The following is a 16,808-nucleotide window of genomic DNA, read 5'->3' as shown; positions in this document are numbered from 1 at the left end:
AACCTTCCTTCCAACAGTCTTCTGGAGAATGTGATGAAAACTATGGACTAGCACCGTCCAATGAAAACATCATGCCTGTCGACATAGGTAATTTAAAACATCTTAGTGTCATATTCAAAAAACAGGCAGAACTAATTTTAATTATATGTTTAACCAAATACTAAGAAATTCTTATCCTTTCAACATGCAATCATTTTAAAATTATTGATGTATTTTACATTGTATTTTTTATACCAAGTCTTCAAAATCCAGTGTGCATTTTTACACTTTCATTACAGCTCAATTTGGGCACTAAATTTTCTAAGTCAAATGTAGTCCTACCCAAATAATTTGTGTTTAACAAAAGCATGTTACCCTGCTTCAGTTTTTAATTTAAAGCAAACTTGTGTAAAACAAACAATTCAGGGTCTCAGTCACAGTAGCCCTGTTTCAAATGTTCACTAGCGGCTACCGTTTTGGACTGCATCTTCTCTAGAATTTCGTTTGTCCTTCTAGTGTACTCATGGACCTCGTGATCCGTGCTTTACATGTCACTTGGTTAAGAATTGTCTTTTTCACGTTTTATAAGGCAATTCACAGTTTTGAAGAAGCCAAAAAGTTACTTTCCATATGGCCACTATTCAAATTTACTTGTGAATAAATTCCTTGAGCTAAATCAATCTTCTACAAACTGGAAACTGAACCACTGACCTGGACTTGGAAAAGTAAGTTGAGGTTATAGTGGTTGAACCACTTTGGGCAGCTGCTCTGTATCTCGATCTTCTGGTTTGATCAAGAGGACTTAACTTCTAATATTAAAGTTACCGATTTTCACCTTCCTGCTCAGTAAACTTCAGGGTCTTCACTTCTTAGGGCACACAAAGCTCTCTCAAAAAAACCAGGCAGTAGCCGCGGAACTTGCATACTGATAGGGATTTATCAAAAGCCCTCTCCTATTTTTAGCCAAAGCAACTGCTTGCCAATTCAGTTTCTGGAGAGAGAAATGCTTCCAGTACAAAACAGTCAGGCGGGGCGGACAAAAATCCCCTAAGACTACTCCCACCGAAACTAGGTAGTGCAATTGTTTTTCCGCGACGGCTTCAGCTCGCCCCAGCAAGCCCGCGAGCTGGGCGCCGCCGCTAGCAGCCTGCTCCCAGCGCGGCTCAGCCCTGCCCGGCCCGAGGGCGTGGCCGGGAGCCGAGGGGGCGTGTCCTGGCTCGGGGGCGGGGCGGGTGGGGGGAGCCAGGAGGCGGAAGTTCCCGCGGGCGGCGGGGAAGGCGCACGCAACGGAGTCACTTGTCAGCTCTCGTCTGAGGCGGAGGCATAGCCGCTGAGGACCCGAGGTGAGTTGCCGTCCGCCGGGGATGTACGTCTGCGATCCCCGGTAGGAAGGAGGGAAAGAAGGGGTGGCTGGGCGCCGAGCGCTTGGATGGACGCTCAGCTACGGGAGAGGAGAGGCGCGCTGAGCGCTGGGAGGTTTCTCAGGTGTTTGCTGGACGCCCAACGGCTTGGGAGGAGAAGCGCCCTGGAAAAGGCGGCGCGGGGGTGGGCGCCAGGCCAGAGGACGGGCACTGGAGCCCGGGAGGGCCGGGACGAGCGCGGCGGAGGCAGGGACGCGGGACCCGGCCGCCCGGCGTGGCGAGGGCGAGCGCGGAGGGGCTCCCCGCGCACCCCCGCACCGACCTGCGATCCGGCTGCGGGGCGTCGCCGGGCACCCACCTAGGCGTCCCGGGACACAATCGTCCTGTGCGAATCTCCGGGCGGTGTGGGTGGGAAGCGGGGCTAAACGGGATGGCGTGTTCATTTTTTTTAATTTGCTCTCACGCCGAGAAGCGTGTATTTCCCCCCGCATATTTAGGATTGTGTAACCTGTTAGGGGGAAACTTCCGTGCGTCCAGAAATAAAAGCTTTTTTAAAAAAACAAATCTGCCGTGAACGCCGGATTTATTAGTACTTGCGTACTTGTTGGGGCTTTTTAAAGGCTGTGCCTTCGGTTCGTTTGACAATAAGTGGAAAAAGGAAGGGCGTATGGACAGGGCAGAGCTTGGAAAGAAAATTCGTGGCTGCGCTGGGCAGGGCAGGTCTAGGGTGTGATCGCCAGATCCTATCCCAAGTCAGCCTTCCTGACCACGAGGACATCGCAACCCGCCTGGCCTCGGAAACAGCCCGCTCGGGAACCTTATTTGGCAAACAGGGCTAGGCGTGAACCTCTCCGCTGGCAAACTGTCTCGTCGCCTGCTTTCCTCCAGTGCCTGTGGCTTTAGTTCTTTCACTCTATCTCCGCAGTCTCTGAGTCTGCGGAAAAAGAGAATCTCAAGATCTGCTTTAATTGCAGACTCTTCTTGTCACTCCCAGCAATTCATCAGGAGTTTGGGAAATACCAAGCTTCCTTCCCAAGTACTTGAGTGAAGACATCGTTCGGACTTTCCCTAAAGGAAATCCAGCACCATACAGAAGTTCCAACATTTTCTACATGTTTGAAAGCGGAGAGGCTGCTTGCTATTTCCTGCCTGCTTGGTATTTTAGGCAGACTTTAGGCATTAATAACCAGAGGAGAGACACCTGGAAAAGGCCAATAATGTTACCGTTGCTTAAAGGATCCGAATATTTTAAGGCAGGTGAAGCTAGCAAAGGGAGAATACTGGAAAGGAAATGACATGGACTAGGAATAAACTGACACGGGTTCCTGTAGTGTGGCAGTGACCTGGCCAGTGCTAGAAATTTTAATAACAAATGAGGGAAATCAGGAAGGAAGCTCCAAGTAAGGGGAAGTTGCAGGTACATGGGTTAATATATGAATTAAATACATTTTCTTGTAGGGAACAATGAGATCAGAGGAAGTTGAGCCTGACTTTCACATTCTTCTCCTGACAAAAGTTAAAGATTAAAAAAGAAGGAGAGGCAGGCTGCCTGTGAAATATCTGTTGGCTTTATGCACTTTTAATTTGTGTTGTGAGCCATTATTAAAATAGTCTTTCTCTAGAAGTTCTCTGAAACTTTTATTACAGCGAGAAAGCAATTACATTATGTGTTGCCCCTTATGACGTCCTTACTGCTCATTTTTCACATATATCTAATAGTTTGACCTCTGGTTTGGCCTTTTCATCTTTTTAGTGCCTGTTACATCAGTACTGACGTAACATATTACCGCCTGGTAGTACGCTAGTGGAAAAGCCCGTTTTCTTTCTGGGTAGATGCAGTGAGGATTTTCACTGATTTTTTTTTTTTTTCTTTTTTTAAGAGCTAGACTTGAAAGCATTTGTTTGTTTGTTTTGTTTTTTAGGTTCCCAGGCAAGGGGTCCAATCAGAGCTGCAGCTGCCAGCCCACACCACAGCCACAGCAGCGTGGGATTCGAGCCACATCTGCAACCTACACCACAGGTCACAGCAATGCTGGATCCCCAACCCACTGAGCAGGGCCAGGGGTTGAACCTGCATTCTCATGGATACGAGTCAGATTCTCGTTTCCACTGTGCCACATCAGGAACTCTGGTAGACTGGAAAGTTTTGACTCATTTCCCCATATGAGAAGATGGAATCTGCTTGCCTTTAATATACCCAGTAGTTCAAGTATCTACATCTGCCACTGTTAGTTTGGGGTGATGGAATAGTAATTTTGAATGGGTTAAAAAGTAGAATAATATTTTAAGACGGGTAATATCAGGTGATAATTTAGTTGAACAGCAAAGATTTCCCAAGGACGTGTGTCTTAAACACCTTTTTAAAAATGTTTTAAAATCATTACACATCTGGTACATTATTGATATTTTTAAAGAGGGAAATATTTGGTTTCTTAGTATTACATTTTAGAAAATCTCCATTCCTTCCAGTTCTCCCACTCACACATGACCATCCTAACAACCAATATCAAACTTCGTCACGCTTTTTTTCTTTAGTTTTTTATTATATAAAATTACTACCATGAGAGTCATTATGAGTGCACCTCTAGCAAAACAGAAAAAAGAAAGCACTGAAGTGGTGGCTTTTTTCTAAAGCTCTAATTCCCTTTCATGCATTAAGATTAACCCCATATTCCTACCAGGTCTAGTCAGCCTTATTCACTGTCTGGTAACTGCTCTGCTTTTCCTGGAGGTGTGTGTATAGGACAAAAAGTAGGTTCTGACTGAAATATCACTGTGCTAGAGTATTGCCCATCACCTGTCTGAAGAAAAAGTAAATAATTACTTTAAATAAGGAAAATACTACGCCCCCGTAAGAGGATATACAAGTTGTAGTTTATGATTGGAGAGAATAGTTTTGTGCATTAAAAAGCAACTTTAAAGAATTTAGTGTTTGGAAAGCATAAATGAGAGTTTACCAATTTGCATTTCTTTTCTATGTTAGAATAACTTTGAAATTAAGTAAGTGAAACTGAAGGACTCTTGCCAACTGCAGGCAAAAGAGAATGGGGAAAATCATTTTGAATTAAACCCGAAATAAAATTTTGTTCTTTTTTAAATACAAACCCAAGTGTTGTAAGGTACTTTGATTTAAAGTTGGTATACAAGAAGCCACAAATTGTCACAAGTTGTAAAACTGATCAAGTGTCTAGAAATATACTTTTTTTTTTTTTTTTTTTTAGTTTTATGGCTGCACCCATGGCACATGGAAGTTCCTGGGTCAGGGACTGAATCCGAGCCACAGCTACGATCTATGCCACAACTGTGTCAATGCTGGATCTTTTAACCCACTGTGCCAGCTGGGCATTGAACCCACACTTCCTCAGTGACCCAAGCTGCTCTAGTTGGGTTCTTAACCCACTGTGCCACAGCTGGAACTCCTAGAAATAACACTCTTGATATGGAATTTTTAGACTACAGAAATTGGCATGAGTTTATAGATTCTTTATTAGCTCGTAGCTTCATTCCTTTGCTATAGAAATGGGAACTTAATATGGATTTATTCTGCATATGCCCTCTTCCCCACCAAACAAAATACTGAACATAGTTTAGTTGGGTTTGTATTCAATACAGTTAAATATGTAATAAGTAAGCTTTTGTGTTAACCATCTAATTTTTTTCCCCAGATCCTTTTGTTTTTTGGGAATTGGACTTTGAGCCATTAGAACCATGAGCAACTACAGTGTGTCCTTGGTTGGCCCGGCGCCTTGGGGTTTCCGGCTGCAAGGTGGCAAGGATTTCAACATGCCTCTGACAATCTCCAGTGTAAGCAAACTTTACAGATTTTATTGCAAATGTTCATTCAGTGCTTAGTCCTGGAAACCTCGGGGCTGAGTTGTTGAATTCTCTGGATGACCTGAGCTCTATTTAATAGAATTGCTTATGGGATTTCATCTCAGCAAACTTAGTAACCTGTCATAAAGGGTAGGCTGAGGAGGGAGTTTAGCAAGGATAGTAGATTTCAATTAAGTTTATTTCCCCCCATCTTATAAATAAAATGGAAAGTGTTTCATTTGGGGGCAGACCCCAAATCTTTGGACTCTTGTTCCTAATTTGGAGAATTCTCTGGACCTTAGTTTCTTCATGTATAACTGAAGGTTGCACTGTAGGATTTTCATGGACCCTTTCAGCTCCTAAAGCTGTCTGTTAAAAACTGTAATATTGACTAAAATGACTATGTTTGGTATTATTTCCTCAGCTCACTCTCTGGTGAAAGTAGTAGCCTACAGTAAAATGGCCAAAAGCTACTTACTTTTGAAGAGGAAACGAAGGGTTTGGATCAACAACTAGATAGCTAGCCTTTGAATAATTGAGATTTGGCTGTTTACCTCATTATGGATCTAGCTTGAATGTCTTCTGGTACATATTTTCAGGATATGTGTTCATGATGCTGATGACACTGATGAGGGGAGTAATTATAGCTTTCATTTATTGAGACGAACTCTGTATAAGACACTGTTTTATCTCCAGTGGGTAATTACTGCTATTAATTACTTATATAATATTCTAGAGGGTTTTTTTTTTGTATATTCAGAAAATATGAATATCTATTCCCCTTTTACTTACACGGTAGCGAATTATACACACTGATCCACACATTGCTTTTCTTCTCAACAATTTATCCTGGAGAACTTTCCCTATTAATATATATAGTTTTTCTGCTTTTTTTTTTTTTTACCAGCTATATAGAATTCTCTTGTAGGGAAGTAGCATGTATTTAGGCAATCCCCTATCGAAGGACATTTATATCGATTGGTTCCGGTGTTGCTATTACAGGTGATGAAGCAGTGGCTATCATATATACTCAACTCTAAATATATAAATAAATATATAATTTTTTTCTTTTCTTTTTTTTTTTTTTTTTTAGGACCAGACCTGCAGCATGTGAAGGTTCCCAGGCTAGGGGTCTAAGGAGAGCTACAGCTGCTGGCCTACACCACAGCCACAGCCACACCAGATCTGAGCTGCGTCTGCAACCTACACCACAGTTCACAGCAACACTGGATCTTTAACCCACTGAGTGAGGCCAGGGATCGAACCCATACCCTCATGGTTCCTAGTCGGATTCGTTTCCACTGCACCATGACGGGAATTTCGATATATATATAATTTTTTGATAGGTTGTGCCAGTTTATACTTTGTGTAATATGTGAAAATACCTCTTCCCCGCTCCACAGCATTACCAACAAACTTGGATTTTTGCCAGGCTCTTTACTTGCCTCATCTCATCTCATTCTCACACCAGCCTGTGAAGTGGTTGTCCTGTTCTCATTGTATAGAGCTGTGCTGTGAGCTCACATGGCTGATGTGGAAGAGCTGGCCTTCAAGAAATTATGCTCTGCTGCTTCCCTAGTAATAGGCTTTATCATAAATTTAGGTAGATTGTTTCTCTAGTTAGATATTTAAAAGATTATCTCTGGTTTAATTATATATGTACTTATTTATATATGTAGTTATTATGTATAAATATATATACACACTCACACTGCTTCTTATAGTGTATATATCCAACTTGATTTTGAAAGATTAAAAATAGGTTTATAACAATTACATGTCTCTGTTAAAACACTTCAAATCCCAGCTTACTGATGAATTTTTTCTTGTTTCTTGATTGTGGATTTTTAAACAGTTATTCCATCACCAGATTTTGTATTGGTTCCAGTTACTCAGATTTTACAAGAAAACACATACCTGCAATCTAGCCTTCAAGTTTTAAGACTTTTTATGGTTGGATGAAATTTTAAATGTAAAACATCCACGTGAAAATGTGCCCTATGATTTATTCCTCTTAGAGGGAAGCAGAGTTTTTTTCCTCTTACGGAAGAGCTGTTATGAAAAAAGGAACAATATTTGAATATTGTCTGTTTTCACATGCTGTTAACATTATAAAGTTTGACTATACTAGTTTATGATAATGGACTAACAAAACCTATTGTGTAAATACTTCCATTTTTGCTAAAAGCAAAGAAAAAAGTCCAGAAACACATTGACACCCAAATGAAACAAACCTAGTCATCACTTTGCTGTTTGATTATAGAAATGCAAATAGAATGTGTAAATTTTGTGGTACCAGGCCTTTAAGAACTTTTTCAGTGCTTCAGTTCCCTGGCAGACAATCTGAGCTCCATGTTGTTGATGCTGATACAACAGGACACTGTGTACATACATATGTGCCCTCCCCGGCACCGAAGAAATGCTTTCCTTGTGTAGACAGAGTGCTAATTAAAGGATTTTGAACATACTGATTAAAAGAGACTATGGTAACAAAGCTGCTGAGTTATTTCTGTTCTCTTACAAAAAGTCTCTGCCATCTCCTGTGACCTTTTTGGGCCTTGTGCAGCGGGGCATGCAATTCATTCTGGACTGGAGAGGATGGGAAGAGGAGGGGGAGGCGAGGGAATGTTGGCTCAACTGTGCAGCCAGGCTGTTGGCCTTTCTTGGTAGTTATTTTTAACCCCTTGTGTGGTTCAGTTCAAACATGCCCAGGAATATCGCCTAATAAAGATGTGTGCCTAATAACTAATTTATAGTGTTATAGTAAGATGATTAATGTTATACCTCATCTTAATTAGTTCTCTGGTTGTATTTATTCTGCCTTAATTGTGTACAATTATTGGGATATATTTCAGTGGTCTCTAGATTATTTAATTAATAGTATCAAGAAGCAATTAAACCTCAAAGCATGCCTTCATACATGTCATTTAGTGATTCTCTTATTTTAAGGTGTATGAAATTCTTAACAAGGGCGAACATGGTATTTTCTTGGTTGTTATCTTTTATAGCAATAGGAATTTTTTTTTTTTTTTTTTGGTCTTTGTAGGGCTGCACCCACGGCATATGGAGGTTCCCGGGCTAGGGGTTTAATCAGAGCTGTAGCCCCTAGCCTATGCCACTGCCACAGCAACGCCAGATCCAAGCCGCATCTGCGACCTATGCCACTGCCCACGGCAACACCAGATTCTTAACCCACTGAGCGAGGCCAGGGATCGAACCTGCAACCTCATGGTTCCTAGTCGGATTCGTTAACCACTGAGCCACGACGGGAACTCCAGAACCTGCGTCTTTATAGAGTTCAAAAGTATATAATTTTTCCTCTGGTCAGATATTATTTTGTTGAACTCCAAATGGCTTTTTACATTCTCTTATAACATTGGAACTCTGATAGCAAATGTATTTGAAATAGATAAGCAACTGGGATTTGAACATTGTTTTCTTGAGTATTGTTGCATATGAATATGTTGAAAGACTTGCTTTCTTAAAGCATGCAAACCGTAAAATTTCAACATTACTCTTGTTCCCCATCGTTTTTGAATGAGTTTTACTTACTTTTTTAGTAGGTGGATTTCTAAGATTGGCAATTCTTGCAAACTTTTCTAAAGGATCCTCCAATTGCTGTAACTTCTTGATCACATGTCATGGTCTTCATTTTCCTATTTTTACAGTGGAGCACTGGCTACTGGAGTTTGTAGGCTGCCTTTTCACGACCCCATATTTATGGAATTGCCGTGAAGCCATGGAATGTGGGCATGGGTTTCATTGTAGCAGTGTGGGTTTGTTGGTCTTTGCCAATATATTTTATAAGAAGAAATAGGAGACTTTTGTTGCACAATTCAAGGCCATGTGTTGGCAAGTTGATGCTCCTTATGATGGAATTACAAGAAGGATAGTGTATTTGTGAATAGCATTTTAAGTACAGCATCCTAGAGTTAAGATGCTCCACTCTGTGTTATTTTCTGACTTATCATATCAGAGTTTTCCCCTTAACTATCAGTGTTAGATTTCCTAAAGGTGATTTCCCAATTCTCCGTCAACATATCTATGGTATTTCTTTAGCAGATAAAATGAGGGAAGACATTTTAATACCCAAATAATAACATTTCAGTTCTCAAGAGTTAGGGGAGGATCAGTCGTTACCAAGACAGAGTTTTAGTTGAATTTGAAAAGCAGAAGAAATGTACCATTTCGTGGACTATGGAGCGCTGTTTAGGAGTATAACAGCGCAGAGAACTGTAAAAACACTGCTGTGAATTCATTGATTCGGTATTTAAAGGCTTAGTGCCCAGAAACCATTGAAGAAGAGACAGAGTATTGGGGACTGCAAAGCCTGGGGAGAAAAGAAAGAAATGCATTGTTAGAAAATGTCTTCAGACCTGTCACAAGACAATATTTGATAAAAAGGCAGAAATAACAGATAAGTGTTTCAGTGGGCATAGACCTTGGTTGTTTGGGGGTAGCGAGTTGCCTTCCTACAGGAAGTACTAATGGAACTAGTCCTTGAAGGATGGAATCTGAACACCTCCAAGTCAGCATTTCTGTGTTGGTTTCCAGTGCAAAGTGAAGGCAAAGACTTTTCTTCCATTGCTTGTCTCTGGGTGAAGCTGTGAATATAGCTGAGTGATTCTCCAGACAGGCCAGCTGCAGCATTTCCCTCCTGGAGGAAGGGAGAAAGGGACTTTCAGTGCCTAAGCTGAAATGGGAGAACCATCCTACCTTGAATAAATGGGCCCATTGTTCACTTTAAGCCGTTGAGTATTTTCTTTTACATTCCCTCCCAACTGCCCAGTCGTTACGCCAAGTTAGAAAGTTAATAATTTACTTTGTTTAACTCCATAATGTATATTTCACATGTATGTTCACCCTCTGCTTTTAAAATATTAATGACCTTTTGTGTGGGGCTCAGAGACCTGCCTCTTCCCATGTGGCAGTTTGCTATCATCTGTAGGGATGAGGGTCTAGAATCTGAAGATAAATCTGGAAATGTTTTTCTAGTCTGATCTTTGTCAAGAAATGAAAATCTTTATCAGTGTATTTTTTTAAGTTAATAGTTTTAGAAAAAAGGGGCTTTTTTTTTTTTTTTTTTTTTTAGTTTTTAATGACTGTTGGGCATTTTGGAAAGTTACTTATTAAAATAAGGAATTTTCCTGGTATGCAGGATTTTTGTGTCTGATGGCGGAAACAGTATTCTAGGGATTGAGTGAAGTCAGAATAGCACTATTTATGTATGTATATATGTATTTGTTTATTTATTGGCTGTGCCTTCGGCAGGTAGACGTTCCTGTGTCAGGGATCGTACTTGCCCCACCGCAGTGATCCAAGCTACAGCAGTGACAACGCTGAGTCCTTAACCACTTGGCCACCAGGGAATTCCAAGAACAGCACTTTAGACCTAAGTGAAGGAGATTGTCATACAACCTGTTCATCTGCTCACGAGTGAGGTCTAGTGTTTACTTAGACTGAGAATCCTGAAGCCTGTAGACTTATTTTCACTTATTTATTTATTTTTTTCGTTTTTGACCGCCCTGTGGCGGATGGTGTTCCCCCGGCCAAGAATCAGATCTGAGCAGCAGTTGTGGCATAAGTGGCAGCTGCTGCAACGCCAGATCGTTAACCTGCTTTTTTGGGCCAGGGATCGAACCAGTGTCTCGGCGCTCCCAAGAGGCCACCCATCCCATTGCACCACATTGGGAACTCCTGTTTTTACTTATTTTTGAGAACTTTCAACACAAAGAGCTTGTCTTTATGATGGCTGTTGGTCAGGCTGCCGTGTGACTGTGTGGTTAACCTGGTGTCTTTGTCTGAAACATCCTGTTTGCAGTAGTTCTTACCCAGATTGCCGTGTACCGCAAGGCATGGCCTTTTCCCGGGGGCACAACTGCATGGAAGAGAAATCTGATAGGAATTAGTTAATCTAGAAGCAAACATTGCTCTGGATAAAAAGGGGTTGTTTCTTTGGCGTCTTATAAAAGATAATTGTGTTTCAGTTTCAGTAGGTGAGACTCTATCTAGATCTTTGTTTAAATTTTAAAGATGTAGAAATATTGAGTATATAATATAAAGCTTGACAGGAGCCTAGCCTGTGAAATGTTCATATGTATGGATTTGCAAATAAATGATACAATAATGGGAATGAAAAGAAGACATTAGTTTAACAAAGTAATGAGCAGTGACCATAAGTGACCCCTTATTTAAGTACTCTGGGCACAGAGCTAATATATGACTCTTCTGGGAATTCAAGTTTGTTTTTTTGATTACAGAGTGGGAAAAGTCACTTTCATATAGCACAGGTACTCTTCCCCTCCCCTTTCTTTTCAGTGGTAAAATATTGAGGTATGGACAGAGCAGAGAGTATTGAATGCATGTTTCAAGTTAGGTTTGGGAGAATTTTTTGTCATATCATACAAAGGAATCTCACGTCTTCACTTCCCCTGTCTTCTGTCACATTATTGTTCTTTTTTCTTTCTTATTGCATAAGTGGCATTGTCTATCCTTCTGCAAATACTCAGATTTCTTTTATGGCTGAGATTCTTGCCCATTTAGTGTGATAATTACTGGAACAAAGGTCATCAGCCTCATTGGCATTTAGCACATTTAGCAAGGCTAAGCAGTTGCAGCAAATGTCCCTGTCCAGCCCAAAAGGAGGAAAGTAAAGCGAGCTGGGAAAGTCGATAGGAGGAACTGAAAAGAACAAGTTAGATGGAAGGAAAAGAGAAAGGCAATTTTAAAAAGGCAACAATGGGAACAGTTGTTTACTGGGTCCAAGTTGGTACTCAAGAAATCTTAACCCTTCACCTTTTTCTCCCTTTTAAAGTTTGGTGAATTTGTGCTTTTCTTTAGGTAAGACATTTGTGTGTGTTGAAAGCCAAGTGATTCAGTAGGGTTTTGAGGAAAAAGTCTCCTGTTGCCCTGTCATTAAATTGCTCTGCTTGGAAGCAACCTATACTAGCAGTTTCTTGTGTATACTTCCAGGGATAAGCTGTACCGAAATGTGAAAATAAGTATATATCCTCACCCCCACAACACAAATAGTGTCCTTAAAAATATACTTTTTTTTGGCATTTTGCTTTTTTTTCACTTAAACCCAAATCAGTAAATATATCTTCTTCTTCTTTTTTTTTTTTTGTACAGCTGCGTTATATTTGAATTTATCATAATTTATTTAACCAGTTCCTAATAATGGACAGTTAGGTTGTTCCTTTCTTTCTTTTTTTTTTTTTTAGGACCGAACCTGTGGCATATGGAAGTTGCCAGGCCAGGGGTTGAATCGGAGCTGTAACCACTGGCCTCTGCCACAGCCACAGCCATGCCAGATCCAAGCTGCGTCTGCAACCTATACCACAGCTCCCAGCAACGCCAGATCCTTAACCCATTGAGTGGGGCCAGTGATCTAACCTATATCCTCATGGATACTAGTCAAGTTCACCACTGAGCCACAGTGGAAGTCCATGTCTCTAATCTTTTTCTTTTAGTAACACTGTGATGTAATTTTTACATCTATATCTATATATGGCATATACGTGAGCATATCTGTCGGATAGATTCCTAGAAATGGAATTGCTGAGTCAAAGGGCTCTATGCATTTGTGATTTTGACTGATATTGCCAAATATCTCTGTAGAGATACTCCTACCTGCAATATGAGAATGCTGGTTTCCTCATACCTGTGCTAGCACATGTTTCAACAGACTTTGATCTTTCCAATCAGATGGGCCTGTTTCCATCTTTTTCCTTTCTTACAGGGCTTAATCACAGGTATTCTACAGAGGATCGTATATGTTTTTAAGTGGTTCATTTTTTTTTTCCATTTTGCATGAGAATGTATGAATAAAAATATGCTGATCTTTAAAAGATTTCACAAACTTTGAGGGGATACTGTTATGTGAATTTTTCCATTTAGAGCTTTGATTAGTAATTATCCTCTATCATTTGTTTCCTATTTCCCAATGGATTTCCTCTCTCTGTTAACATATTATTTCCAATTATGGGGTGAACTTTTTTTTTCTTTTTTTTTTAATGGAACAGTTTTTGGCGTGGTGCCCTGTCATAGACTTTCTGAAAAATTAAGCATTTAATTGAATTGAGTTTCTTTGGAGTTTCTCCAGTAGCCGGATATATTGTGTAATTTCAAATCCCACACGTCACTAGCTCCTTTGAAAGCATGTGACAAGGTGACTGACCATAACAAGGTGTTTGGCCTGGTCCCTGGGTGTGGTAAAATTCACCCTTGGGAGCCTCACAGTGTTTTCCTATCGACCTTTATTAGCCAGTGGAGCATAGCAAGTCACAGTGGTTTACAGTGTCTCATGGCTTAGTGAGTCAGGCATTGGGAAAGCATGCAGACGTGTGGCACGATGTTTTTCTTCGTTCTACCTGGGTGTAAGCCGCAGAGCCTCTAAGGGTTGGTAGCCTCACTGATAGTCAGGATGTCAGGACTGTGTGTATTTTACGCACTTAGAGATGAGGGAAGGAGGGATTTCCCTTTTAGTATGTTGCTTGTAAAATTTTAAATATGATGAGAGGGATTTGGAACTAGATAAGAATTTGTAGGAGTTCCTGTCGTGGCTCAGTGGTTAGCGAATCCGACCAGGAACCACGAGGTTGCGGGTTCGATCCCTGGCCTTGCTCAGTGGGTTAAGGATCCGGCATTGCCGTGAGCTGTGGTGTGGGTTGCAGACGCGGCTCGGATCCCGCGTTGCTGTGGCTCTGGTGTAGGCTAGTGGCTACAGCTCCGATTCGACCCCTAGCCTGGGAACCTCCATATGCCGCGGGAGCTGGCCAAGAAATAGCAAAAAAAAAAGACCAAAAAAAAAATTTTTTTTGTATCATTTGTCATTTGAAATCTGTGACTCATTAATTCCTAGGATTCAGAAATTGACTTCACAGTGCCCACTGTTTTTCCTGATAATTGTCTTGGCTAAATTTTGATTTACCGAAAGCGGAAGTGGGTGTTGAATGACTTTAACAACTGAATCCCTGTTGATTGCATTGGGGGTTTGAGTGTTGTGATTTGCTTGTATTGAGGATCCAGTGATTAGCCCGGTATTTCTCACATGATTTCTGAGATATTAACTTTTAGAGATGCTGAAATTAAAACATTTAATAAGGTTGTGTAATAGCTAGCCAGAGGAGATTGTGGGTATGTTCTGAAAGTATTTTGCTTCTAGAGAAAAGATACTGGAGGACAAACGTCCTTAAGAAAACAAAGGCTTTATTCCTTCGCTTGCAACCCTTAGAGATGTTCTGCAGAAAGAAGTTTGTATATAAATACAAGCATTGCTACTCATGTAATTTTCACATTCTCTTGCAGTATCTCCATGCTACTGACTTCCAGGTAGTCTGTAGATGCTTCTTTTGATCTTTTTATACTAAGGATTTCTGTTTACATGTGCCTTTTTATACTAAGGATTTCTGTTTACATGTGCCTTTATTCATTCTGGGAGGTATCTAATTTTCAGAGTGATAACTTTGATATTTTAGCAGACAAATGTGTTTCCAAACTTTATCAATGGCTTATTCCCTCCTAGGCTGGTTCCTCATCCTCAGGCTGGCACTTTGCCCAGGCAGAAATTCTAAAATCCTATATTTGATACATCATTGCCCTGTTATAGAACTGTAGGGCTTCCTGTTACTTACTGCTTAACCCCTCTGCCTGCCATTCAGGCTGTATGTCGGTGAGCCCACTTAATGGAATGGAGCTTGTGATCTAAACTGCCTGTTCTGAACCCTGAAGTCCTGGTTCTCTTTATTCTTCATGCACAATACCTTTATTCCTTTCCTTTCCTTTCCTTTCCTTTCCTTTTCCTTCCTTCCTCCCTCCCTTCCTTCCTTCCTTTCTTTCTTTCTTTCATTTCCCCCCTTCCTTCCTTCGTAAATACCTTCCTTCTTTCATAAATACCTTTATTTCTTTAATTTTTTCTTTCTTCTTTCTCTTTTTTTCTCCTTCCTTCCTTTCTTCTTCCTTTCTCTCTTTCTTTCTTGCTCTGCTCCTGTGGCATGTGGGAGTTCCTAGGCCAGGCATTGAATCAGAGCTGCAGCTACAGCCTGTGCTACCGCCACAGGAAGGCTGGATCTGAGCCACATCTGTGACCTACACCACAACTTGCAGCAACTCCGGATCCGTAATCTACTGAGCAAGGCCAGAGATTCAAATTGCATCCTCACAAAGACAACATTGGGTCCTTCTGCCGAGCCACAACAGGAACTCCCACAGTACCTTTATTTCTTATATCTGAAGCCCTCCCCGTCCATTAAGGTGCATTTATATACCAGGTGCTCTTTGAAATGTTTGACTGCTCCAACTCACGTGGGTCTCCTTTCTTTCCTTTATTAAATAATAATGATGAAAATACACTAACATAGATTGAGCCCTTGTTATTGTCTAGTCCCTACTCGAAATATTTTGCCCATGTTTGATTGTTTAATCCTCATAACAACCTTTGAGCAAGTATGATTTAAATCTCTGATTTTCGGATGAAGGAACAGAGACAGAGAAATTAAATATAATGCTCAAAGTTGCATAGCTGGTAATTGGTTAGGCTTAGGATTTGATAGCAATCAAACTGAATAGTGATACTATAATGCTTTCAACCTGTGTACTCTTCTTTTCTGGTTTGCTGCTGACAACTGAGTTTTTGTGTGTGTTTCTCAGAGAATACATACTATAGAATTAAAGGCTTGTATAAATGGATTATTAAGAAAAAATATGACTAGTTTCTAAACTAATCATCAGCATCATCAGTGAGATTTTAAAATTTTAGCTTCTAGGCCCCAGATTTTGAATTCAGGATGTTTAGGGATTTTTCACATGCTTTTATGGATATTTCTCATGTACCATTGAATTACATTTTGTATACTTATGTTTGGGAAGTCGCTGTAGCTTTTATTTAAAAAACCGTATTTACATTATGGATCTTTTGTTATTTAGATCATTGCAGAAAAAAAGGTTAAGGCTAAATTGCAGTGGAACTGTCATTGACTAAATAATGTGACAGATCTACTTTTCTTCAACTATTCATCTTTTTACTTTTTCAGAATTCAGTCACCCTAGGTCAAATCCTTTTTGGAAATAAATGTCAGTTTTAATAATACATGATACCATGCTTTGGTCCTGTTGTAATGCCGAAAGTATCTTGGTGACAAATGACTTGCAGGACTTTGAAGTTGACACAATACTTAGAATATTTTTACACTTTAAATTTAATAATGAACGTTGATTGCTGAAGGCATCTTTGGCTATACTTGGTTTTGTTTTGTACGTCATTGTTATGCTAAAGTGGTAGCATTTAAATGAAGAGGAACTGGTTATAGTCTTTAAAGCCACGGGCCGGGCCAGAGATCCGTTCAAATTCTTGGTCTTCACGTTAGGTTTCCTGGCAGTACAGTTGAAGCACACAGCTAGGTCATCTATTTTGTCAAATCATGAACCTCTCTCACCAGGGGGAAAATCTTCTGCAACTCTGGGTCTCATTTACTCAGGATCATGTTAAAATTCCCATTACATCTTCCATAACTGTTGACTGAGATCATAATGATGATAGGAGACAAATGGGAAGTCGGGTTGCAGCTGTAGTAGTCATCTGTATCTTTGACAGTTATAATTAACGGATGAAACCTTTTGCTCTTCTTTGTTTTTGATCCTAGACCTTGTTTCTGT

At 40.5% G+C, this 16,808-nt stretch overlaps 1 protein-coding gene across 9 annotated transcripts in view; it reads left to right on the top strand.

The window, feature by feature from the left end:
• The first annotated feature begins 1,198 nt into the window (after positions 1-1,198).
• The window catches only part of PDLIM5 (PDZ and LIM domain 5), a 213,389-nt gene continuing 197,779 nt past the window's right edge, over positions 1,199-16,808 (top strand). For 4 of the 9 annotated variants that reach the window (XM_047799388.1, XM_047799387.1, XM_047799386.1 and 1 more), the window contains exons 1-2: positions 1,200-1,322; positions 5,006-5,144. In XM_047799388.1, coding sequence (XP_047655344.1) covers positions 5,049-5,144 — 96 coding nt within the window. In that variant the 5' untranslated portion in view covers positions 1,200-1,322; positions 5,006-5,048. The other 5 variants (XM_047799393.1, XM_047799383.1, XM_047799392.1 and 2 more) reach the window with 3 other exon arrangements.

The sequence above is a fragment of the Phacochoerus africanus genome, chromosome 10, assembly GCF_016906955.1.
Source record: "Phacochoerus africanus isolate WHEZ1 chromosome 10, ROS_Pafr_v1, whole genome shotgun sequence".
NCBI lineage: Eukaryota > Metazoa > Chordata > Mammalia > Artiodactyla > Suidae > Phacochoerus > Phacochoerus africanus.
This window is presented reverse-complemented; position numbering and strand designations above follow the sequence as displayed.